This window comes from Carettochelys insculpta, chromosome 2 (assembly GCF_033958435.1).
Source record: "Carettochelys insculpta isolate YL-2023 chromosome 2, ASM3395843v1, whole genome shotgun sequence".
Taxonomy (NCBI): Eukaryota; Metazoa; Chordata; order Testudines; family Carettochelyidae; genus Carettochelys; species Carettochelys insculpta.
The window spans coordinates 203,978,035-204,002,724 of NC_134138.1; the positions used below are offsets into that span (position 1 = coordinate 203,978,035).

Consider the following 24,690-nt stretch of genomic DNA (forward strand, 5'->3'; position numbering starts at 1 on the left):
TATCTCCAGTGACGGAGATTCTACCACCTCCCTTGGCAATTTGTTCCAGTGTTTGATCACCCTGATAGTTAGGAACTTTTTCCTAATGTCCAACCTGAACTTCCCCTGCTGCAATTTCAGTCCATTGCCTCTTGTTCTATCCTCAGAGGCAAGGAAGAACAAGTTCCCTCCCTCTGCCTTATGACACCCTTTTAGATACCTGAAAACTGCTATCATGTCCCTCCTCAATCTTCTCTTTTCCAAACTAAACAAGCCCAATTCTTTCAGCCTTTCTTCATAGGTCATGTTCTCTAGACCTTTGATCATTCTCATTGCTCTCCTCTGGACCCTCTCCAATTTCTCCACATCCTTCCTGAACTGCGGTGCCCAGAACTGGACACAATACTCCAGCTGAGGCCTAACCAGCGCAGAGTAGAGCGGGAGAATTACTTCTCATGTCTTGTTCACAACACACCTGTTAATGCATCCTAGAATCATGTTTGCTTTTTTCGCAACAGCATCACACTGTTGACTCATATTTAGCTTGTGGTCCACTATAACCCCTAGATCCCTTTCTGCTGTACTCATTCCTAGGCAGTCCTTTCCCATTCTGTATGTGTGACACTGATTGTTCCTTCCCAAGTGGAGCACTTTGCATTTGTCCTTATTAAACTTCATCCTGTTTACCTCAGACCATTTCTCCAGTTTATCCAGATCCTTTTGAATTAAGACCCTATCCTCCAAAGAAGTTGCAACCCCTCCCAGCTTGGTATCATCTGCAAACTTTATAAGTGTACTTTCTATGTCAATATCTAAATCGTTAATGAAGATACTGAACAGAACCGGTCCTAAAACAGACCCCTGCGGAACCCCACTAGTTATACTTTTCCAGAAGGATTGAAAACCATTAATAACTACTCTCTGGGTACAGTTATCCAGCCAGTTGTTCACCCACCTTATAGTAGCCCCATCTAAGTTGTATTTGCATAGTTTATTGATAAGTATATTATGTGAGACTGTGTCAAATGCTTTACTGAAGTCTAGGTATACCACATCCACCGCTTCTCCCTTATCCACAAGACTCGTTATTCTATCAAAGAAAGCTATTAGATTGGTTTGACATGAGCTGTTTTTAACAAAACCATGCTGGCTGTTCCCTAGCACCTTACCACCTTCTAATTGCTTGCAGATGATTTCTTTAATGATCTGCTCCATTATCTTTCCTGGCACAGAAGTTAAGCTGACTGGCCTGTAGTTTCCCGGGTTATTCTTGTTCCCCTTTTTATAAATGGGTACTATATTTGCCCTTTTCCAGTCTTCTGGAATCTCTCCCGTCTCCCACGATTTACCAAATCATGACATGTGCATGTGTGCATGTGACACCACCATCTACAAGAGACCTCATGATCAAAAAGGGAGCGAGCTCTTACATGGCAAATGATGCAAAGGACGAAAATTTTAAGAGAGTGGGGAAGGGAACAGAAGAAACCAAATTTTTGTTCTTCTTAAGTTCTTGGCAGTTTTGCCACTGGGACCATGATTTGGCACAAGGACTTACGTTTAGCTGGAAAGAGTTCAAGGACCTTTTTTAAAACCAAGAAAGGCAATGAATGGGAAATTATTACATATTCATACAAGTAACAATGCAAAGAATTATGGGTCTTTCACTCAAATTAGATATTCAGAAAACCTCACATACTGCTTGCAATGCATTTAAATGTAAAAGAACTAATGTTCGTTGGATTCTCCAGTACTGAGTTAATCTATTAGAAATCTAACAGTCTTTCTAACCATTCTGAGATAGGATACAGGCAGTGAAAAATGGAGGAGAAACAAGAATAAACTACCAGGCATTGAAGGGAATAAAAACTAAAAAGGATCCAAAACCAGCTTTCAGGATAACTCAAACCCAGAACCATCTATACTCATGGGGATTTTACGTCCCCAGACATCTACTGAGTAACAAACACAGAACAGACAAATATGCATCAGAGAGCCATCTACATTGCATACAAAAAAGCTTTTTATTTTCAAACTGGAGATGAAGCACTCCTAGATTATTGATTTACCAACAAAAAGGAACTAATTAAAAATGGCAGCTTGACAACAGCATCTTCAGTTCATCATAGCAAGGAAGAGATTTCGATTCCATTGAGGTAAGGCTAGTAGATTCCAAGAAAACAATTTAAGGTCCAATTAAAAAGTGATAAAATCCACCAGCGTGTAAAAAAAACCTTCAGAATACTGTACTTTAGGCACCACAGATTGTATATACTCAACGATAAAGAACAAGAACAAGCAGGGACTGACTGCTAAATATTTAAGATGATACAACGCTGTACTGTAAATGGAAAACAGGACAGACAAACAAACAAAACGCATGGCAGAGAGTCGTTGAAAACTTGCATGGAAATTATCTTAAATAAAGGAATGAGGCAGAAATAGGTAACATTAGTTAAGGGCTGGAACCTGCAAGAGACTGAATACTCAGCCTGATCCAGGAAGACACAAAGACAAAAATGAGAACACTCATGAATAAAATAATATGTAACAAATGAATGAAAGAGAAAATTTATACTTGAAAGTTGAATATATGTCAGAAGTTAGGACTTATAGGCTACATCTACACGTGCCCCAAACTTCGAAATGGCCATGCAAATGGCCATTTCGAAGTTTACTAATGAAGCGCTGAAATGCATATTCAGCGCTTCATTAGCATGCGGGGTGCCGCAGCGCTTCGAAATTGACGCGCCTTGCCGCCACGCGGCGCATCCAGACGGGGCTCCTTTTTGAAAGGACGCCGCCTACTTCGAAGTCCCCTTATTCCCAATAGTTTTTTTTTCTTTTCTTTTCTTTTTTTTTAACATATTTCTCCCTTTTTCCCCTTTACTTCTCTTATCAGTTCTCTATGGCCGTGTCTACACATGCCCCAAACTTCGAAATGGCCATGCAAATGGCCATTTCGAAGTTTACTAATGAAGCACTGAAATGCATATTCAGCGCTTCATTAGCATGCGGGCTGCCGCGGCACTTTGAAATTGACATGCCTTGCCGCCGCGCGGCGCGTCCAGACGGGGCTCCTTTTTGAAAGGACGCCGCCTACTTCGAAGTCCCCTTATTGAATAATTGAATATCTGCACCCTCATGCACCCTTGTCTGAGGGTCTTATTGAATAATTGAATAAGGGGACTTCGAAGTAGGCGGTGTCCTTTCGAAAAGGAGCCCCATCTGGACGCGCCACGCAGCGGCAAGGCGCATCAGTTTCAAAGTGCCGCGGCAGCCCACATGCTAATGAAGCACTGAACATGCATTTCAGCGCTTCATTAGTAAACTTCGAAATGGCTATTTGCATGGCCATTTCGAAGTTTGGGGCACGTGTAGACACGGCCATAGAGAACTGATAAGAGAAGTAAAGGGGAAAAAGGGAGAAATATGTTAAAAAAAAAAAAAGAAAAGAAAAAATCCCTGACAGTGGTATTGGTCCATTACTAGAGACAGAAATGGTAGAATTATCAATATAAATGCAAAAACGCAGAACTGTTAAATAAATATTTTAATTCTGTATTTGGGGAAAAAAACAGATGATATAGTTTTATCATTCAGTGATGACAACACTTTTTCTCTTTCACCAGTGTCTCTGAAGGCTGCTAAACAGGAGCTATTATAATTAGCTATTTTAATACAAGCAAGCCTGATAGCTCTTTTAAAATTCTTTACAGGCATGTTGTGTATGGGGCTGCTGAACTGTTAATGGACCCTGGGAAAGTTTCAGAAGACTGGAAAGAAGCTAATGTGCCAGTTTTTAAAAAGGGAAAACTGGATGACCTGGGTAATTATATGCCTATTAGCCTGACATCGATCCCTGGCAAGATAACAGCAGGTGATATGACACTTGATTAACGAAGCAGCAGAGCTACGAGTGCCAGGGCTGTGGTGAGTGAGCACCTCAGGGGACATCTCAAGGCAGTGCCACAGGAAGGATCAAGTTCCAGTGAGTGTTGCCAGACAGTGGTAAGTTCCCTGGAGGGAGAGACAAGGGTGCATGAGGGTGCAGATAAGAGCTGTGCCCTATGTCCAGCCTGTGGTGCGCCCAGTTGTGCAGAGACAGCCCAGCTTGGAGATTAGGGCAGGGAAGGCTGCCAGGCAGTGCTCTGGCTTCCACAACATGGAGAGCCAGGGGACTGAGTGACTCCCCCAGCCTTCAAGCTTTCAGCTTCTGGCAGGAGGGGATGGAACTGGGTTGCACCTCCCAGTTTGAAAGCTCTGTGTTAAATGGAAGGCAGAAATCTTTGAGGGAAGCTATGACCCCCCGCCACATGTTTCCTCATAGGTAGTATCTAGGAGCACGTATATGCTTGCTCTCCCTAGGTGCTAATATGCTTCGTTACGGCTCTGAGTATTTCCGGGTCAGCGGGAGGGAGTCCTTCAGGAATTGGTTCTTGACCCTTCTCTATTTTACATTCTTTTTAAATCAATGCCCTGAAAGAAAACAACGTTGTGTCACCTGCAAACTTTATCAGTAACAGCTAGGGGAGTGCTAAACAATGAAAAGGTCACCGATTCAGAGAAATCTGAATCCCTTGGAAACTGGGTGCAAGGAAGCAATGGATGTTTTAATACAGCTAAACATAACTCTATTCCCCCAGGAAGAAGAAATGTAGGCCATAGACCTGTAAGCAGTTACTTTGGGGAAAAAACTGAGGTTATGGTGGGTAATCAACAGAACATGGACTCCCAGTATGATGTTTTAGCCAAAAGAGCTAATAGGATCCTGGAACAAAAAACGAAGAGAATCTCAAGGAGTATGGAAATTGTTTTATCTCTGTATTCAACACTGGTGCAACCAACGCTGGAATCCTGTCTCCAGATTGGACCCCTGCAATTAACAAGAATGTTGATAAACTGGAGAGGGTTCAGAAAAGAGCCACACAAATAACTGAAGTTATAAAATATGCCTTATAGTGTTGAACTCCAAGTGCTTAATCTATTGTAAAGAGATGGTTAAGGAATGACTGGATTACAATCTATAAGTGTCTGCATGGGGAAAAATGATGTAATAATCAGTTTCTGAGTCTAGTAGAGAAAGGTACAACACAATCCAATGGTTGAATGTTAAAACTAGACCAATTCAGACTAGAAATAAGATGTACATTTTCAATCAATCAGGGTAATTAATCAGAGGAATAATTAATCAATGGTCAGGCTGATTCTCCATCACTGACAATTTTAAAATCAAGATTGGGTGTTTTTCTACAAGATCTGCTGCAGGAATTATTCTGGGGCAGTTCTATGACTTGCATTATACAGGAGGTGAGAATAAGTGATCAAATTGCCCCCTTCTGACATGGAAATCTAGTAATCTATGACCTCAGAGTTAAGCATATGCTTACGAGCATTGATGGATCAGAGCCAGAGCACTCAGCATCTTGCAGGATATAGCCTTAAAAAGGTTAAAGAAAATTAATACTTTTATAACTGGCAATGAAAAACTAGAGAAAACAAATATGTTAATATTTACAATGGGGATAATATTAAGTATGACCCATAAAGAGCTGAAATACTGAACTTCTCCACCGTGTTCCACATGTTCTCCGCATCTTTGGGGCTGCGATAAAATAGGATTCTTTGGTCAGTCTTCTTTGTATATGTGTTCAACACCCAGAACACACTCAATAGGCTACTTGGATGAACTGATGGGAAGAAAATTTTCCTTTGAAATAATGTCTACTGAATGTTACTCCATGTTCAGATGTTAATGCATGTTCACAATGGAATTTCAATATCAATTATTTGTGTGCACATGCGTGCATATACAATCTTCCATCCCACGGCCAACCTATTTCCCTCTTACAACACAAATGCTCCTCACATTCCTAAGGGCACAAACATGTTAAGTTTAAATCACTAACCTCTGACATTTTGGTCAAACCACTTGCATTTTAGCTGTATTTATGCTCTATTAATTTGTAAAAATAACCTATATTTTACTAAGGTTACCGTGGTGAGGTAAAGCAACCAAAGCCAGGAAATAAGTTATGGCCTGACAGCCTCTGTGAAGTCACGCTGTTGAGAACAAAAATGCAGCATGGAATGTATTAAACAATAATTAAGATGGAATGTGCAGATATTTTGGTGTCTGCTGGAGGGGACTTCAAGCTTTGCTCCATTCTGCCTTGCTGGTGCCCCTCAGAGGAAGCCATGCTGAGCCAGCCATCAGCCTGAGGTTTTGGATCATAATTCTCAGGCAGGATTCAGAGGCAGCGTGGGGAAGCGATGGCAGCTGGGGACTAATTAAGTGCAGTTCAGCCTTTTTAAGCTCAATATCTTAAAGTTGACAGGTAAAGAAAAAATGGACTGCCCTTTCTCCCCTTTCACAGCGTATACAGAGGCCTGAGAAGTTAACCTGTACTTGGAATGGAAGGAATGTTTTAATTTTCTGCTTCTCAACATTAAAAATTCAAGTCTCACCCAAACTGCAAGAATCCAACCACTGGAGAGAATGGTAACATCCCAAGAGCATAAAAGCTGAGCACTAACCAAAGTAGGGGATTTATCAGGTATTTCAGTGTCTTTAGGGGAGAAGCGGTTGATTTCGTTCATTTTATGTAACTTTGATAACTACTTAACATTGTGAATAAGGGAGTACTTTAACAGAGATTTCACCACCTCACTACTTCAGCTCGGGCATTAACACTCACAAGCAATGTCCTTGAGACACTTCAGAGGTCAATCAGTAAAACCAGGGAAACCAGGTCTGGAATGTTTAAGGTTAATTAACCTTAAAAACCACAGGGAAAATATTTTTCAAGGCTTCTTTATACATAATGAAGGGAAAAAAACAAGCATAACATTTTTAAAAATTCTGCCAGTCACCATTGAAAGAAGGATGTTATTCTCACACTGGAGATAACGGAGATGGAAGTCAAGAAAGGAAGCTCTGAGGAAACAGGGAAGCCATCCTGTTCAGTTTGTAGTCTTTATTTTGCATTTTGGAGTTTAATGTTTGAAAAACTGTCTGGGAAGAATGCACTTAAAGATGAATGTCAAGTTGCCCTCAGTTGGGTTACCCGACCCCCCTTGAATGTAACCCTTTCTGAAGCAGATGACTATACTTTCAAACCACAGTTCCTGGCAATTTTTTCCCATAATTCTTCAAGAACACTTTGTGGAAAAGACTTACTTACAGAAATTAAAATGTACAAAACCCATAGAATTATTCAGAAATTATTCTAAAAACAATTGCACTTAATAGAAAATTGCAATTAGTTCTAGAGAATTTATGAATCATTTGATAGAATCCTGTACCCTGAATACCCTTTTCTGTAAGACTATGGACAGATGGGAATGATCACCAATAAATGTGGATTTCCTGATAAATCAGCTGGTTTCATAACTATAGCACTACAGAACAGAAACAGCAACACTTCCTGTTTATGAAAGAAAAATAAACAGCAAGATTAAATAGGCTTTTATTGAAGCTTACATTGTTCTTTAGCCTAGTTACTTTAGAATAAGACTGGAATTACTGGTGGGAATACTTCTTCAGTGTCAGCTAAGAGATGTCTAGCTGATTTTAGAGTCAGACGACGAAAATCAATTTATTTTAGCAACTGCAGTAATTATACGTTGGCATGTTATTATTGGTTGATCACAATTGCTCTAGTTGGTCAACATGTCTGCTAGTATAGCTACTACGCCATGGTTACTCCTGGTGCAAACTGGCTTAGCTCCACTAGGCGAGGATCTGGACCACTATGTTTAAAGAGGAAGGATAAACTTCTTGTTAAGGAACAAAACTGAGGAGTCAGGAAATCCCTGCTCATTGCAACAGACGTGTTATGTGATCTTCATCTCTCTGTGCCTCAGTTCTCAAACTGAAAAATGTGGGTATTTCCTTCCTCCAACTCTCCAAGCTCTTTGAAGGGCAGGTGTGTGTCAGTACAATGACAAGCACAAAACAGCCCTATTCTTGGTCTGTGGCACCTTATAGACTAAGGCCATTTCTACACATGCCACTTTCATGGCACGCTAATAAATAGCCCAAAAAACACTAATGAGGCATGGATGTAAATTCTCGGCACCTCATTAGCATAGGATCACATGATTTGGAGTCTGGAAGAAGCTCTTCCGGATTCCAAAACAGCATGTAGAGGCGCGGCAAAATTTTCAGGAAGAAGGGGCCTCCAGAAGCAGGACTTCTTTCCAGGAGGTCCCCCAGGGGCTGCACCTCTACATGCTGTTTTGGAGTCCGGAAGAGCTTCTTCCAGACTCCAAATCATGTGACCCTATGCTAATGAGGTGCCAGGAATTTACATCTCTGCCACATTAGCATTTTTTTGGGCCTTTTATTAGCACGTGTAGAAACGGCCTAACAGATTTATTTCAGCATAAGCTTCTGTAGGCAAAGACCCACTTAGGCTCCAATAAATGTTAGTCTATAAGGTGCCACAGGACTTCTTGTTGTTTCTGCAGATACAGACTAACCCTCTGATACTAGTCTTGGTTGTACCTCTTCCACACACCATAGCACTGATCAAGAACACCATCTCAAGCACATTCAGATATAACAGTATTATTGCCCATGGACAGAGACAGAAGAGTCACAAAATCCACCTTTGCTGATATCATCTTGTTGACCTTATAGCTGAGCATCGAAGAATTTAACAGCTTATGGGACTTCCAGTGGGAATGAAGGAAGACACACGTAGTTTTGCCTTCCACTAAAGATTTCATCCAGTCTTCAGAGAACTTTTTTCCATAGTACCAGTCAGTACAAAAGAAGAGAAACAGTTTCACATGAGCTAGCATAACAATTAGAATAAGAGCAAGCATGGCTAGGGGAGTAAGTGAAGATTCTCGCTTATGGGAGCTTGTGAGGGAGGGAACAGGCTGCATTTCAACCTTCTCTCAGGAATTTTGCCAAGACTGGACAGCTTTAATTTCCAACGGGAGCTCAACAGAGCTACAGAGGGGATAAATTAAATTACTCCTGCCAGCTGCCTTAGACACACTACCCTTCTGGCTGGTTCAAAACCTTGTCAGCTCGGGTGCAGAGTGCCTCACAGAGGTTGCGATGGATAAAAATGTGCTGGCTTGTGAAGTGCTAAATCAATCACTGAGTGAGTGCAGACATCTGGAACAGCGTAAGGACTACCCCGCCTTTGCCAGGCAGGCCACAGAACACATCATCAGGAGGAACAGACCGAGATCCTACAGTGCTTGGTGATACAGCACCATGCACCAACCATGCCCTCCCACAGCAGATTCATAATCCTGTGTCCAGCAAACCCCTCTCTATGCCCTCCCATTCCTTTTCCTTCTCAGGAACTCCAAACTTTCCCATGGACTCCAGCTCCTCGCCCAACATTGCTTATGATGCCTGGACCTACACACATCAGTGAGTTCCAATCCTTTGCCAGGAACTCTCTTATCAGCTGGAGGGCAGGGGTGGGCAGGGGAGCTGCTTTACTGTGTTTCAGGTCACTGCTTTCCAATGAATAAAGAAACACTTTTGGAACGGCTCTACACTTTTACATCCTGTTTTATACTGTCACAGACCAATCACCGCAATCCCAGATGCTGGTGTTAAAGGCATGTTCTTGATTATGTGTTGCACTGAAATGGGGAGGAGGGTGTGTGCGGAAGCAACTCGTACAGAGGTTTATTTCAGTGCCCCCCATTTTCAGAGTATACCCTCAAAATGCACCTGATGTTGGCAGCAGCACTTCGAGTTCTTCTGGCAGCTCTCATGTCTGGCAGCTCTGACCCTACAGCCAAGCACTATGCCTCAGTGCTGCCAACCCACCCCTCTTCCCCCGAGCAAACAGGGGCTCCCCCCTTACTTTCATACACACTGTGCAAAGTGCAACTAGCCACAATAACTATGGGATTATTATACTCTGTGAGCTCTAGTCTGCCACAGAGACCATCTCCATCTTGCCTTCAGTCTCCCAAAGGAGCATTCAACCACCATCCAGCACATACTCACCCTGTCAAACTGCTCCTTAGTGCTGGTGTATGGTTTCATGAGCCATGGCTGCAAGGGATAAGCCAGGACTCCGAAGATGACAATGGCCATTTCAGCATCTCCCACTGTAATCTTGCGGTCTGGAAAGAAGATCACCGCTTGCAACTTTCTGTACAGGGCAGTGTTCCTGAAGATGCTTGTGTCATGTACCCTTCCAGACCATCTCGTGTTGATATCTATGAGCCACACAGAGTGAGCTATGAGTGCCTGCACCACCATCAAGAATTATTCCTTCCTTTTGATGTACGTGGTGGGAAGCTGGGCTGGTGCTAAAATTGGAATATATACACCATCTATCCATCCTTCCCAGCTGGGACATCGCATATCCACAAACCCAGCCACTATGTCATACGCATTTCCCAGAGTCACAGTCCTCTGTAATAGAATGTAATGTATTGCCCTGCACATTTCCAGAAGTACAGCTCCAATGGTAGATTTCCTCACTCCAAACCAATTTGCAGCTGACCAGTAGCAATTAGAAGTCACCAGCAATTGCCACATTCTTCTCCACTGAAAGGGCAGCTCTCATTCTGATGTCCTTGCCTGAAGATCAGGGGCCAGTTCAGCACACAACTCCAGGAAGGTTGATTTATGCATCCTAGTAGCCACTTATCTTTATGTCACACCTGCACAATGATACAATCCCACCAATCAGTACCGGCTTCCCTACAGCTGCTCTGTGACCGCCAAATGCAATGATGGGTTGCCACTGTCCATATCATGTACATGGTCAAGTGCCTCTGAATCATCTTCCTCTGTCAGTAACTTCAAGATGATCTTCACTGCCATGTGTGAAGTCCTAACAACAGTTCACAGAGCATGTGAGAGAAGTGTGGGATCCATAGTTTCTCGCTGCCGACGCTGGAATGTACAGCAGAGAATGGCAGTTGGACAAAGGGCACAAAAGGATGCTAGGAGCCTGTAAACAAAGCAGTGCCTGACAGGACATTTTGCACTGTCTCAAGATTCCCCAGGCTCTACTCCATGGTCCCGTACCACCTAGCCACAGGTGTTGTTGCCACGCACTGTAGGATACAGTGCATGGCTTGTGATGTCAATAAGGGAGTTAAAGATGTGGAAATAATCTGTCAGAGGGAGCAAGTGTAAACCTGCTTTGGCAACTTTTTTTTTTTGGTGACTTATGCACGTCCTTGACAAAACTGGGTAATGTAGACATACCTCTGTTAGAGCTTGACTGCTCAGCAGCTTAGTGCATGGCAAACCATGATGTGACTCTACAGAACAATACTAACTTAAGCTATGTCTACACTTGGTTAAGAAAGTCAACCACAGATGCACTATTCTAGCTACAGCAATTGGGTAGCTAAAATCAACATATCTGCACTCAGCTAACTTGGCTGTCTAAATAGGGGAAGGTCAACGGGAGAGTTTCTCCCATCCACCTCCCTTACTCCTTGTGTCCTGTGGGGCTAGTGTAGGCATAGCCTTAGATATAAGCACATAACAGCAGGGTTTACACTGTGAGGTTGGGTGCAGCAAGCCACTGCACTGCAAATTCACACCCTGGCTTGTCACACATTCACTCACTATATAGACAATCCCTTCAGAGAATCAGGCTCCATCAGCTAAGCCATTTCAAAGAAGTCTGGACAATCTACTGAAGGATGTGATGTTGAGACTAGGGAGGTTTGGAAAAGGATGGACTGGACTACCTAATAGATCTTTCTCTCAGCTCAATTATATGGCTAAGGCAATAAATAAATAAATGTTTTAATGTAAGGAAAAACAACCAACCAACTGAAGTGCTGGCTTTTCAAAAAAAAGTTACAGTAGAACTTGTAAAAATAAAACCCTCTGGCCATGTCTACACCAGCCAAAAACTTCGAAATGGCCATGCAAATGGCCATTTTGAAGTTTACTAATGAAGTGCTGAAATACATATTCAGCGCCTCATTAGCATGCAGGCGGCCGCAGCACTTCGAAATTGACACGGCTCGCTGCCGCGCGGCTCGTCCAGATGGGGCTCCTTTTCGAAAGGACCCCGGCTACTTCAAAGTCCCCTTATTCCTATCAGGCCCTATCCCCATCAGGAATAAGGGGACTTCAAAGTAGCTGGGGTCCTTTCAAAAAGGAGCCCCGTCTGGATGAGCCGCGCGGTGGCGAGCCGCATCAATTTCGAAGTGCCGCAGCCTCCCACATGCTAAGGAGGCACCGAATATGTATTTCAGCGCTTCATTAGTAAACTTCGAAATGGCCATTTGCATAGCCATTTTGAAGTTTTTGGCTAGTGTAGACGTAGCCTCTATATTTTATATAAAAAGAAAAAATAAATATATTTATGATTTTTTCTGTTTTAATGAAAATCTGAAAGCAAATATTTTCAGTTTTTTGTTTATAGTTTTTGAAAACTTCAAATTTCGGTTTTTCATCAAAACCACAAAATTTCAAAAGAAAAAGTACGTGAACAAAATTTGCTTGAACAAAAGCCTTTTTAAAAAAATAGCATTAATCTACAGGTTGCGATCCAGCGTAGAGGAACAAAGATCTGGTACAGTTAACGACTGTTTTCCAGTTTAAACAAGGAAAATATATTCCTGTTACACATTCTGAAATTAAAAATTAACATCAAATTGACATATCCCCATATTGCTCCAGACTTCTAATAACATACCCATGTGGTCAGCTGCCACAACATTTCAGTTGTTTGCAGCTCATGTTGCATCACCCACCAGTCACCACCACCAATGGCTGAATGTTTGAATGGGACTGTCAATCACCTGGCTATTAGAAAACCTTCAAGTGGACTTTGAATGTATAACCCCATAAATACTCTTTAGATATTATTGTCTTTGCAACCATCTCCTCTCCACACTGGAACTGATAAAAGATCACTCTTTAAAGTTAAGAATATATTTAAATGTTTTACTGAATCAATGCCATATATATAGATCCTAAGTGATAAATCAGTGCAATAAAACGTGTAGAATTTGCATCCAATGACAGATGTCAACTCATTTGAGATATAAATTAATTTTAAATCTAATTAAAAATTCTTTGGAGACATTACCAGCTTCTACAAGACATTAATTCTTCCGCAAGAACTGAAAAGTAACTGTAAAAATATAAAATGCCTGATGTATTATTAACTGTCTGGCATAAAATTAAGAAAATACAGCACACAGACACCTTAAATCAGGTGGTTTTCTGTAAGTAGAGTAGAATTCAGTTTTACTGATATGGACTTTGAGTGATAATTTGGTTGCATAGATCAAATCTGACTGGTCAAATTCCAGTTACCATGCATGTTGATGTATGTACTGTTCTCTTATTCCAATCAGTTAAGCTGTCTCTTCTAGGAAACAGAAAGGATTTATTTTATTCCTCAATATCAGAAAATTTAGCACCATTTTTAACTGGCACTCAGCTGCAAGAGATAACAGCTTTTGGGAGCACCAATGAAAACTCAATTGACCAACCCCGTCAGCAAGGCCCTACTTCAAACATAAGCATGTTCATAACTTACAGAATGAGTATAGTCCTAGGAAGATCAACGGGCCTACTCAAAGACCTACTAAAGTGATGCATGGGGGTATATCTTGCTTGTTCAGACCCTATTTGCCGAACAGAATTCATCCTAACCACAATGAAAGCTCTGTTTTGTTGTATCTCACTATGGAATATTTAGGACTGGCCAAGACTATTTACTGAACTAGACTGGTAACTGAGCTGACACGGCATGGTGATTCCTATGATTTGCAAAATTAGCTTTTCAATATGCACTCATACAACAATCAGAACAAAAAGTGAAATTTCCCTAGTAGCTCTTTGAAAGATAATTTCACTGTGCTAACCTTTAAAAGTGTTCATTAAACTGAGTTCCATCAACAACCCAGAGGTGTGCCTTGAGCATTTGGAAAATACACCGATGGTATATATTTTCTGTTATTAAAACCAGATACAAGGTTACTCCTTCTTTACTATGATACCTGATTAAATTACATCATTTTGGTTTTGCTGCTTACGTTGCTGTTTGGTTTTTGGTTTTGTTTTTTTGTTTTGTTTCATTTTGTTCTTTGTTTTTGGTCTGACAACAATTTTTTAAGAAATTTTCCATAGGTATTCCACATAAAAATATTATTGTTTGGTGTTCTGTGGTCTCAAGGGCTACATCTACACTACATCACATTTTCAAAAGGCTCCCTTTTGAAATCCCCTTTTCGAAAGAACACCTTTCGAAATTGCACATCCACACACAAAATGCAGATCAAAGTCACGATCCGCTATTTCGAAAAATCGGCCCAGCATTTCTAAAGGGAGCATCTACACAGCCACGGCTGCTCTTTCGAAATAATGGGCCAGAAAACACTGCGGGCGGGGTCACATGGCTGCCAAGCCCTTATGGGACCTGCAGGCAACCGCTTCTTTAAAGGGCCCATCCCAACACTCTCACCCTGCATGTGCTCAGGGCTGCCAGGCTGCCTACAGCACAGCAGACCTTGTGCAGTGACCCAACGTCCTTTAAGGACAGCATGCCTCCCCAGCAGCTCCCCGAGGGGGAGTTCCTCCTGGCCGTGGCCAGCCTGCTGGCTGCACTGCTTATGGCTGTGCTCCAGCAGCACCAGAGTGCCAACCAGACAGACCACCTCCTGCAGGCCATCTGCCAGGGTGGGGGTCCGCGAGCTGTGGTGGTTGCAAGAGCCCCTACCACCCCGGGTCCAGGGTCCTCATCGAGGCTGACATGGGGCTGGGACAACAGAAAGGTAGGTCATTGAGAGGGGTATGACGGTCTTGGTGTTGGCATGCTGCACAGGGAATGGGGGGACTGGCAGGGAGGGGGTGGCTGGCTCACCCTAGGTGCCATTGGCCACCAGCCACTGCACCAGTGCCACCAGGGTGGCAGGTGGGAGGGTGGGCATTAGCAGGCCCCCAAGCTCAGGAACTCAGGGGAGACTGTGAGGGGGAGCTGAGGGGGGAGCTGTGGGGAAAGCTGAGAGGGGGCTGGCAAGAGAGGGGGAAGCTGGATGAGGCATGTGGCCACAGCCCAGGTGAGGGTGTCCAGGCTGTCGGCCACCCACACCCAAACCTTCTTCTCTATTGTTAGTCAGTCCCAGAGCACAGCTGTCATGTCCTGCAGGGCCACCATGTTGGCAGCTGCCTCCTCCTCCCTGCCACTGGCAACAGCAGACGGCCTGGCGATGGCTCTGTGTAGGTGTGGGATGGGGTGGGGTCGGGGCCCTTAGCTCTGGTGTACTGGCTGGCCCCCAAATGGCAGACCTGGGGAGACAGAAGGGAACAGGGGGACAGCCCAAAAATCCTGTATCCTGATTTGGGGGGCCCTTCTCTTGTGCTTCCCACCCCACCCTTCCATGTCCAATGACCTGGGGGACCCATAGGATACTGTTTGGGAAGGGGTCCCTGCATGATAAGGCTCAGTCTGGGTCAGTTGCCCACCCCCGCCAGGTGTGCAGGATGTGGGGCTGTGAGGGGTGTGGGTGCTGAGTGCCACGTATGTGCTTTGCTCACATCGGCTGTGCTTTGCTCCCCCAGGGCATCCGGAATGCCTGTTACCTACCTGCAGATCCCTCCATGAACCTGGGGGAAGCCTGGCTGGAGGAGTCTCAGCTGGAATGCCCAGAGGAGATGGCAATGATGAGGATCCCATCACTGGAACCCTCATCATCACTGCCAGCCTCAGTGTCCCATTCCCTCGGGCAGGGGATTGTGTCTCCCAACAGTCTGAGGTTCTCCTCTGTCTCCAGCTCAGGGTCTGGGGACGGGTCTGTAGTGTCCACCATGTGCTTCAGTATTGCCACCTGCTTTGGCCCGAGGAGCCGATACCAGTTGTTCACGGTGGAGGCACAGAGTGGCTGGTGCCCCTGACTGCCTGGCTGCATCATGGGTGTGGCAATACACCTACTGCAGTTCTTTAACTTTAGACCACACCTAGACAGGCATGCGGCTGAGGTGCCCCCAGGTGGGGAGGCCCTTGGACAGGCAGGTGGCTGCATTCCAGTGCCAGACCCTGGTTTGCAGCAGGACCTCCTCTTCACCCCAAAGGCTGAGGAGGTCCTTGAGCTTGGCCTCAGTCAAACAGGGGCTGGCTTTTCTCCTGGGACCCACAAGTGGACTCACCAGGCAGCCCTTGGGGGGCATGGGGCTCCTGGCTCCTTGCCATTTGCACCTGGGGGTGGCTTTCGCTGCTGTGTTGTCAGGAGGAGGGTGTGCTGCAGGAAGCTCATGCTCCCCCTGCTGCTGGTACACTCCCAGCTTCCTGCCACAGGTTGTTGGGTGGCTACATCTTTACATATGGCCCACAGTAACCATAGAGCCCCACCTGGGCCAGCAGAGAGTTATCATGCATCTGCGGGCCACCACCATGGCGGACCTGCTCTTTCGAAAGAGCGGATCACAGAGCATCTATGCACATTCTATTTCAAAATTATACTTTGAAATAGGAGATTCTTCCTCATACAGGATGGGAAGAAGATCTTTGGAATGTGGGCCCTGTTGCCTCGATTACAATTTCAAAATAGGGCATAATGTGTGTAGAAACTCCACTGCGTTTTTTGAAAGGGGGCCTTATTTTGGAAATAATTTCAAAATGCAAGGAATGCAAGTGTAGATGCAGCCAAAAAGTCTAAGGAACACTGCTGTTGTTAGCACCATCATTTTTCCCTTGTGATTTTCTCAACTAAAAAAAAAAAGTAATCACATAAAATGTCTCGATTCAAGGGAAATCAATTTCAGCTCTTTGGCAAACACATTTGCCGCTGAGTATGTGGGTCACAAATTGCAAGTGGCTGTGTTGACCTTCTTTTAATAAATTCATTTTTGTAAAAAGAAAAACCATACATTCATTATGTCTCTTGCTCCCTGGAGAAAAAAGTCAGTACAGCTGTGGTCTAAAAACATAAGATTCAACCACAGGAACAAACAGCTGAAGTATTTCCTTACTTTTTTCTTCTACCCTGTACTTTCAGACCCACATCCTAACTTCTTTCTGTTTTCAGAGTTAACTATTTCAAAAGACAAAACACCCAGGGTGCGTCTACACTTGCATTCTGCTTTCAAAAGAGGTATGCAAATGAGGGAAATAAAAAACGCAAACTAGGTGCAGATTTGCATATTTGGCACCTCATTTGCATATTCTTGTTTCGAAAGAGCTACTTTCGAACGAGGAAAACCAATGTAGATGCTGCTCTTTCAAAAGTAAATGCCGTCTTCCAAAGAATCCTTCTTCCTTTTAATTAATGGGAAGAAGGATTCTTTCGAAGATGGGGTTTCCTTTCGAAAGAACAGTGTCTCCACTGGTTTTTTTCTTTCCAAAGAAGCTCTTTTGAAATAAGAATATGCAAATGAGGTGCCAGATATGCAAATATGCACCTTATTTGCATTTTCGATTTCCCTCATTTGCATGCCTCTTTCAAAAGAGGAATGCATGTGTAGATGCACCCCCACTGTGTCTTTAAAAATTAAAAGTTAACCGTAACTTGCATTTGTTCATGAAAAAAAATGGATAATTTTGAACAAAATAGAGTAGTTAACTGCCAGGCTTGAGGCTTCCAATTTATATTTGAGCACATAACTGCAGGATTTTGTAAACAAAATATGCAGTTTGTGTCCATTTTAAGAATACTCAGGCCAAGATTTTCAACAATAGTAGATAAAATTTAGCCTTCTGGTTTTGAAAAACTTAGCTTTTTGTTTGAGTGTTTCCATATTAACAGCTCTGTTCCATATTGTTCTTCCTCACTTGTTTGCACACTCATCTAATTAAACCTTTTCATGTTTCTATATGCTACTGTATATATTTTTGAAGGGTTCACAAAACTGCAAGTCACACATACGTAATTCAGTAGTTCTGGTAGACGAGCTCATGCCCTTGAAATTCAAGTCTCAAGAAACAGGATTGTTCTTTAAATTGTGGTTTCAGACAGTGTTGAAGTAAACTGAGAATGGGCCAATGTGCTCTCGTTGAGATTCAGTACACAAATGAATTAAAACCCCAGTTGTTTAGGAGAGCTGATATAAGTAGCATTGGCATTCAAAAACTGAGAGTCATGTTCTTCACCCCTGTCCCCTAATGCACAGCATTGGCTTAAAAAATGAGAATAAAAAAAAATTGTGTCCTTTCATTTGCCCTCTTGATTTTCAGCTTGCAGAGAACAAGCTGGTCATACTTTCAAACCATTTCTCAACTGATGTGAGGGCTGGAAACTATTTTTTTCCTGAGATTCTCACCTCGTGAGGTGACTCTATGAGTGGGGATTTAAGAACACTACCAAATACCATCAAAATCGCAAACAGCAGCTCTATATGATGTGCCACAGGAGCAGTTGTTGGAAATACAGTAAACCCTCCATTTAATGGACTAATGGGGGAAAGGGGTGTCCGTTAATGCCAAAAGTCCATTATATTTGACTAGTTACACTGTATGATGATGCACTGACCTTTCCAGCCCATCACTCACTCCTATCCTATTCCCTGAAGCCTTCAGCACTGTGGCTCCTCCCACCCCCAGCTCCAAGCCACCCGCATGAAGGTAGAACACAACCACGCCCAGCCTGCCAGTGGGCTGCGGCCTCCGACACCACGGCTGCTGCTTAGCGCCATTGCCAACAGCAGCGGCTGGGCACAGACATGCTCCATGCACAAAGAGCTGGGGAAGGAGAGCTCCTGTGTCCCACCATGGCCCCCTAGCTGCTGTGGTGGCCCCTCCAGCCCCAGTGGCTCCAGCCACTCCATCAGATCATCCAGCCCCGGCAGCGGCTCTGGTGAGTCTCTGGCATTTATTTGGTTGGGGCAGGGCTGGCAGACAGCCTCCATTATTTCCAAAGTCTGTTATATCAGAGTCCGTTAAGTTGAGGGTTTACTGTACACACCAACTTTCATTGGTCCTACCAAAGCAAGGCACTGTGCTACGTATTGGTATCTTATTTGCTAACTAACCTTGTACAAATACATGGTAGACTTTTTCTGTCATTATGAACATTCAGGCCTGGCCCTGCTCTCATTTAAGTAACTGACAAAACTTCCAGTGGATATACAGTAAAGTGCTTTCCCCACTCCCGGTACCCCTCATAGCCTTTAAAAGTAACAAGTGTTTCTTAAAAGGCAAAACATTCAGCTCACTAAAGAAAGTGGTGCTCTAAGCCGTCCCTACTAATCCACAGGTTAGAATTTGTTAATAGGCAGACAAGAAAAGAGAATGTCAACAGTTATTTTGCACAGGTGGAAACATGGGATTCCTCCTAATGAAAAAAATATATAGGGAGAAAAATTAAATGTTTCAATATGCATAAAATAACTAGGGAAGTGTTGGCTTGGTATCTGCAAAATCACCATTTTCTACATGTTCTGTCATCCTTCCAGGGGAATATTGATTTTTGTTTTCATTGATGTATGAGTTTCTCTTTTGATAACAGGTTTTTGATCCTGGGAGGACTAAACATTAGGGCTACATCCACACAAGAAGCCTCTGTCAACAGAAGTGATTGTCAGAAGGGATTTCCCCACAAAACTTCTGTCGACAGATTGCATCTACACATTAAAGTGTAATCTGATCTGCTGACAGAGAGCAGCCAGACTGCCTGGCCCTCTCTTAACAGAACAGGTGACTGGAAGCTCTGCAAACAGAGCTGTCCAGTGAACTGGAAGCCCTGTCTGTCAACAAAAAGATCCCAGTGCATCTACACAGATGTTTTGTCAACAGAAAACCATCAAGAAAGGTGTTATAGCTGAAAGCAGAAAGGTATAACACTGCCAGCGGATATGCCAAGTTTTGTCAACAGACTGTTGACAAAGCACATTTTGGCCTTCTAATAAGGTTTCTACAAATTGTGAATGGTTGCCCATTTGCAAACTTGTGCAGCTAATGAGCATAGCTGCGTGAGATTTCACTGTTGGCAGACGGGGGTGCCAGCAATACAGAAGCCGTGTCGACGTGCTTCTGCCGGGTAAATCCCCTCTCTCTTGCCAGTCCCTTATCCCGTTAAGACGTGGCCTTTCTGTGACGATGCTCTGTGGGTTTTTCCAAAAAAAGCCCAGCTTTGCTAGAAAAACCCTCTCATGAAGACGTAGCCTAGGTAACCAGGGGAAAGGGTCCAGGTAGAGATTGTCAAATCATCGAAGTAAATGCATTGTTGCACAGGTGATGTCAGAGAGAGGGATTTGGTTTCCTCAACCATGGGATTCTGTTTCGGAAATAAGGATTGCTCAGAAGAGACGGGATCCACCAAACAAAGAGAGGAAAGAGCTTATTTGCAGGTGGGCTTGCAAACTTAGTGAGGGGGGCTTTAAACTAGGTTTGTTGGGGGATGGTGACACAAGCCCTGAGGTAAGTGGTGAAGGTGAAAGGAATAACAAAGGAGGACCCCTGGCTTGAAAGGAGAAAATGGGCCAATCAGCTAATCTAAGGTGTTTGTACACAAATGCAAGAAGCCTGGGAAACAAACAGGAGGAATTAGAGTTGCTGGCACAGTCAAAGTAGTATCAGGTGATTGGAATAACAGAGACTTGGTGGGATGACTCACATAACTGGAGCTCTGTCCTGGAAGGATACAAACTGTTCAGGAAGGACAGGCAGGAGAGAAAATGAGGAGGAGTTGTGATTATAAGAGAGAGCAGTATTGATTGCTCAGAGCTCCAGTATATGGAGGGAGAAAATCCAGTTGAGAGTCTTTGGGTTAAGCTTAGAAGTGAAAGCAACAGAGGTGCTATTGTGGTTGCTGTCTGCTGTAGACAACAAGATCAGGTAGGTAAGGTGGACAAGCATTTTTTCAGACAACTAAGAGAAACTTTCAAGTCACAGGCCCTGGTACTCATGGGAGACTTCAATCACTCAGATATTTGTTGGGAGACCAACACAGCACCAGACAGACAATCCACGAAGCTTTGGGAGAATGTTTGGGATAATTTCCTGGTACAAGCGCTAAAGGAACTGACCAGTGGCCATGCATAGCTTGATCGGCTGCTCACAAACAGGGAAGAACTAGTAGAAGAAATAGAAGTGGGTGACAACCTGGGCTGCAGCAATCATCAGATGGTAGATTTCAGGATTCCGACAAAAGCAAGGAAGGTGAGCAGTAACATACGGACCCTTGATTTCGGAAGATAAGACTTTGACTCCCTGAGATAATTGACAGGCAGAATCCCCTGGGAAACTAATAGGGGGGGAAAGGAGTTCAGGAGAACTGGCAGGCTTTTAAAGAAGTCTTATTGAAGGCACAGGAACAAACCATCTCAATGCGCAGTATGAAAAGCAATATGGTAGACATCTAGCTTAGCTTACCAGAAGAATCCTTGGTGAGCTTAAACCCAGAAATGATGTGCATAAGAAGTGGAAACTTGGACAGATAACTATGGAGGAGTATAAATATATGGCTGGAGAATGCTGGGGAGTAATCAGGAAAGTGAAAGCACAATTGGAATTGCAGCTGGCAAGGAATGTGAAGGGCAACAAAAAGGGTATTTACAGTCATGTTAACAATAAAAGAGTTATAAGGGAAGGTGTGGGGCCGTTATTGGATGAGGGAGGTAACCTGGTAACAGATGATGTGGGAAAGGCTGAAATACTCAATGCTCTTTTGCCTCAGTGTTCACAGACAAGGTCAGCTCCCAGACTACGGCAGTAGGCAGTGCCGTATGGGAAGGAGGTGGGCAGCCCTCGGTGGGGAAAGAACAGGTTAAGAACTATTTAGAAAAGCTAGACATACACAGATCCATGGGTCTGGATTTAATGCATCCAAGGATACTCAGGGAATTGGCAGATGTCATGGCAGAGCCTTTGGCTATTAACTTTGAAAACCTGTGGCGACTGGGAGAGCTCCCGGATGATTGGACAAAGGCAAATGTAGTGCCCAGCTTTAAAAACAGAAAGAAGGCCAATCCAGGGAACTATAGAACGGTCAGCCTTACCTCACTCCCTGGAAAAATCACAGATGGATTCCTCAAGGAGTCCATTTTGAAGCACTTGGAAGAGGGAAAGTGATCAAGAGTAGTCAACATGGATCTACCAAGGACAAGTCATGCCTGACCAATCTGGTTAGCTTCTCTGATGACGTAACTGGTTTTGTGAACATGGGGAAGTCAGTGGATGTGAAATACCTTGCCCATAAGTTAAGGAAGTATTGGATACATTGATTGTAAGATGGATAGAAAGCTGACTACATGCTCAGGCCCAATGTGTAGTGATCAATGGCTGTAAGTCTGGTTGGCAGTCAGTTTCAAGTGGAGTGCTCCAAGGATCCTGGTGGGCCAGTGTTGTTCAACATCTTTATTAGTGACCAGGATGAGGAGATGGAGTGCATGCCCAGCAAATTCACACACGACACTAAGCTAGGCGGAGAGGTAGGTATGTTGAAGTGTAGGGAAAGGATCCAGAGTGACCTAGATAAATTGGAGGATTGAGCCAAAAGAAATCTGATGAGGTTCAACAAGGACAAGTGCAGAGTGCTGCACTTGGGATGAAAGACTTCCAAGCATTGTTACAGGCTGGGTGCCGACTGGCTAAGTAGCAGTTCAGCAGAAATGAACCTGGAGATTACAGTAGATGAGAGGCTGGATATGAATCAATGGCATATTGGGGTGCATTAGGAGAAGCATTTCCAGCAGATCTAGAGAAGATTTTATTCCTCTCTGTTTGGCACTGGTGAGGCCACATCTGGAACACTGCATCCAGTACTAGGTCCCCCAGTATAGAAAGGATGTGGATGCATTAGTGTGGGTCCAGCAGAGGGCAATGCAAATGATTAGGGGGCTGCAGCACATGACCTATGAGGAGAGGCTGAGGGATTTGGGCTTATTTAGTTTGCAGAAGTGAAGAGTGAGGGGCAACTTGATAGCAGCCTTCAACTTCCTGAAGGGGCGCTCTAAAAAGGATGGATAGAGGTTGTTCTCCATAGTGACAGATGGCAGAACAAGGAGCTGAAGTAACGCCTGAAGTTACAGAGGGAGAGGTGTAGGTTGTTTAGTACCCAGAGGTACTGAGACCTCATCTGAGGTGAGTGAAGTCTCTGCTCTACAGGCTTGGCTCAGAGCTAGCTGGCCTTTAGCTCATGTGGTAGAGTGCAAGGCTTTAGCCCCTACGCTTACAGGTTCTATCCCTAGGGCTAGCAACCTGGGTTTGTTGCTGTTAGAGTTGGACATGAGGAAAAACAATTTCATCAGGAGGGTGCTGAAGTACCAGAATGCTTTATGTAGAGAGGTGGTGGAATGTTCATCCCAGGAGGCTTTTAAGTCCCAGCTTGACAAAGTCCTGGCTGGGATGATTTACTTAGGGTTGATCTAGGCAGGGAGCTGTACTAGATGACGTCCTAAGGTCCCTTCCAGCCCAGATTCTATGAACATTTTTTTATTTCCAAATGTATGCATTGAAACATTTGTCTGCCACCAGCAAATGTGAAATCAAATCTCCATGGCTATTGTACTTGGGAAAGAGGGCTGATGCTCCAGGTGACAATCTTATTGCTAAATTAATATTCATATTATAGTTCCATGATTCTTCCATGGAGTGCTGGGGGGCTGAGTGGAAGGGAAGGTAAAGTCACAGAGATAAATTTGAAAATGAGAGAACTACACCTTTGTTCAGTGCAGATAGTGGAAAAAACACGTTGTGAAGCATTTTGACTTCTTGCCAGATGTACCCCATGAAATGATTAAAAAACAGGAGTTTTAAATTACAGACAGTATTTCCAATCCTTCTTCTGGCATAAACTCTGCTGCTGAGAAGCTGGTACACCAGTTAGAGAACTCAATGTAAGAGACTGTAATAAGAGGAACTAGCAGAGCTGACATTAAACCTCTAAATCTCACTCCTGGGTGTTCACTCAAATAAGAAATTAAATATATATTGACTCTGTTTCTACCTCCTTTGGGTGCACAGTAACTATGAATTTGAAGCAAAAGTTGGAGACAATTTGTGGACGCTAAGGCTGTCTCTGCAATAGAGAATTTTGTCGAAAAAACTCATGGAGTGTCCACACGACAAATGTACTCTGTTAAGAAACTGTCAACAGAGTGCAGCAGTTTTCTCGGGAGAGTTCTGTCTCTCCTGTATGAGGCATAATGCCTCTGTCAACAGATTCTCTCGACAAAAAAATAGCGTAGATGCTCTGTGGGACCCCTCTTTGTTGACAGAAAAGGCTTCCAGTTCACCAGGCAACCCTGTATGCAGAGCTTCCGGTTAGCTGTTCTGTCAACAGAGGGCTGGGCAGCCTGGCTGCTCTCTGTCAGACGGCGTTGATGGGGGGAGCCTCTATTAGGTGTGGACGCATTCCATTGATAGAGGTTCTGTTGGGAAATATGTCCCAACAGGAACTTCTGTTGACAAAACTCTGTAGTGTAGACCCAGCCTAAGTGTTAGACTTGAAAATGAGAGCTTTTGCACCACCAAAACTCAGTTCCAGGAGATTGTTATATTTAACCAATCAGAAAACAAAAACAATATCACATGATATGGGCATACTATCAAAACTATCATATTTTAAATCATAATTTTTGCAAACAATGCACAGACCAAGAGTTATTTCCCCCCCAAAAAAACATTCAGGAAATAGTTTTAAATAAGAAACTCATTCAAGAAAGTTGAGTGCTGCTTGCAGACAAATTCCGAGCAAAAGAAGACCGTAAATCTGTTACAAATTAAATCATCCAGAGTGTTTCACTGAGCTCTAGAATTTAAGAACTTAAAAATCTTCTGGAGTTCTTCGACCTTTAATGAGTGC

General features: G+C 43.6%; 1 protein-coding gene across 7 annotated transcripts in view; it reads right to left on the bottom strand.

The window, feature by feature from the left end:
- RBMS3 (RNA binding motif single stranded interacting protein 3) overlaps nt 1–24,690 on the bottom strand; it is a 1,098,743-nt gene that overhangs the window by 720,543 nt on the left and 353,510 nt on the right. The window contains exon 1 of one of the 7 annotated variants that reach the window (XM_074984408.1): nt 9,968–10,049. The exons of the other annotated variants lie outside the window; for them this stretch is intronic. Coding sequence (XP_074840509.1) covers nt 9,968–10,006 — 39 coding nt within the window. The 5' untranslated portion in view covers nt 10,007–10,049. Of the gene's footprint in view, nt 1–9,967; nt 10,050–24,690 lie in introns of those variants that run through there. 7 annotated transcript variants of the gene reach the window in all.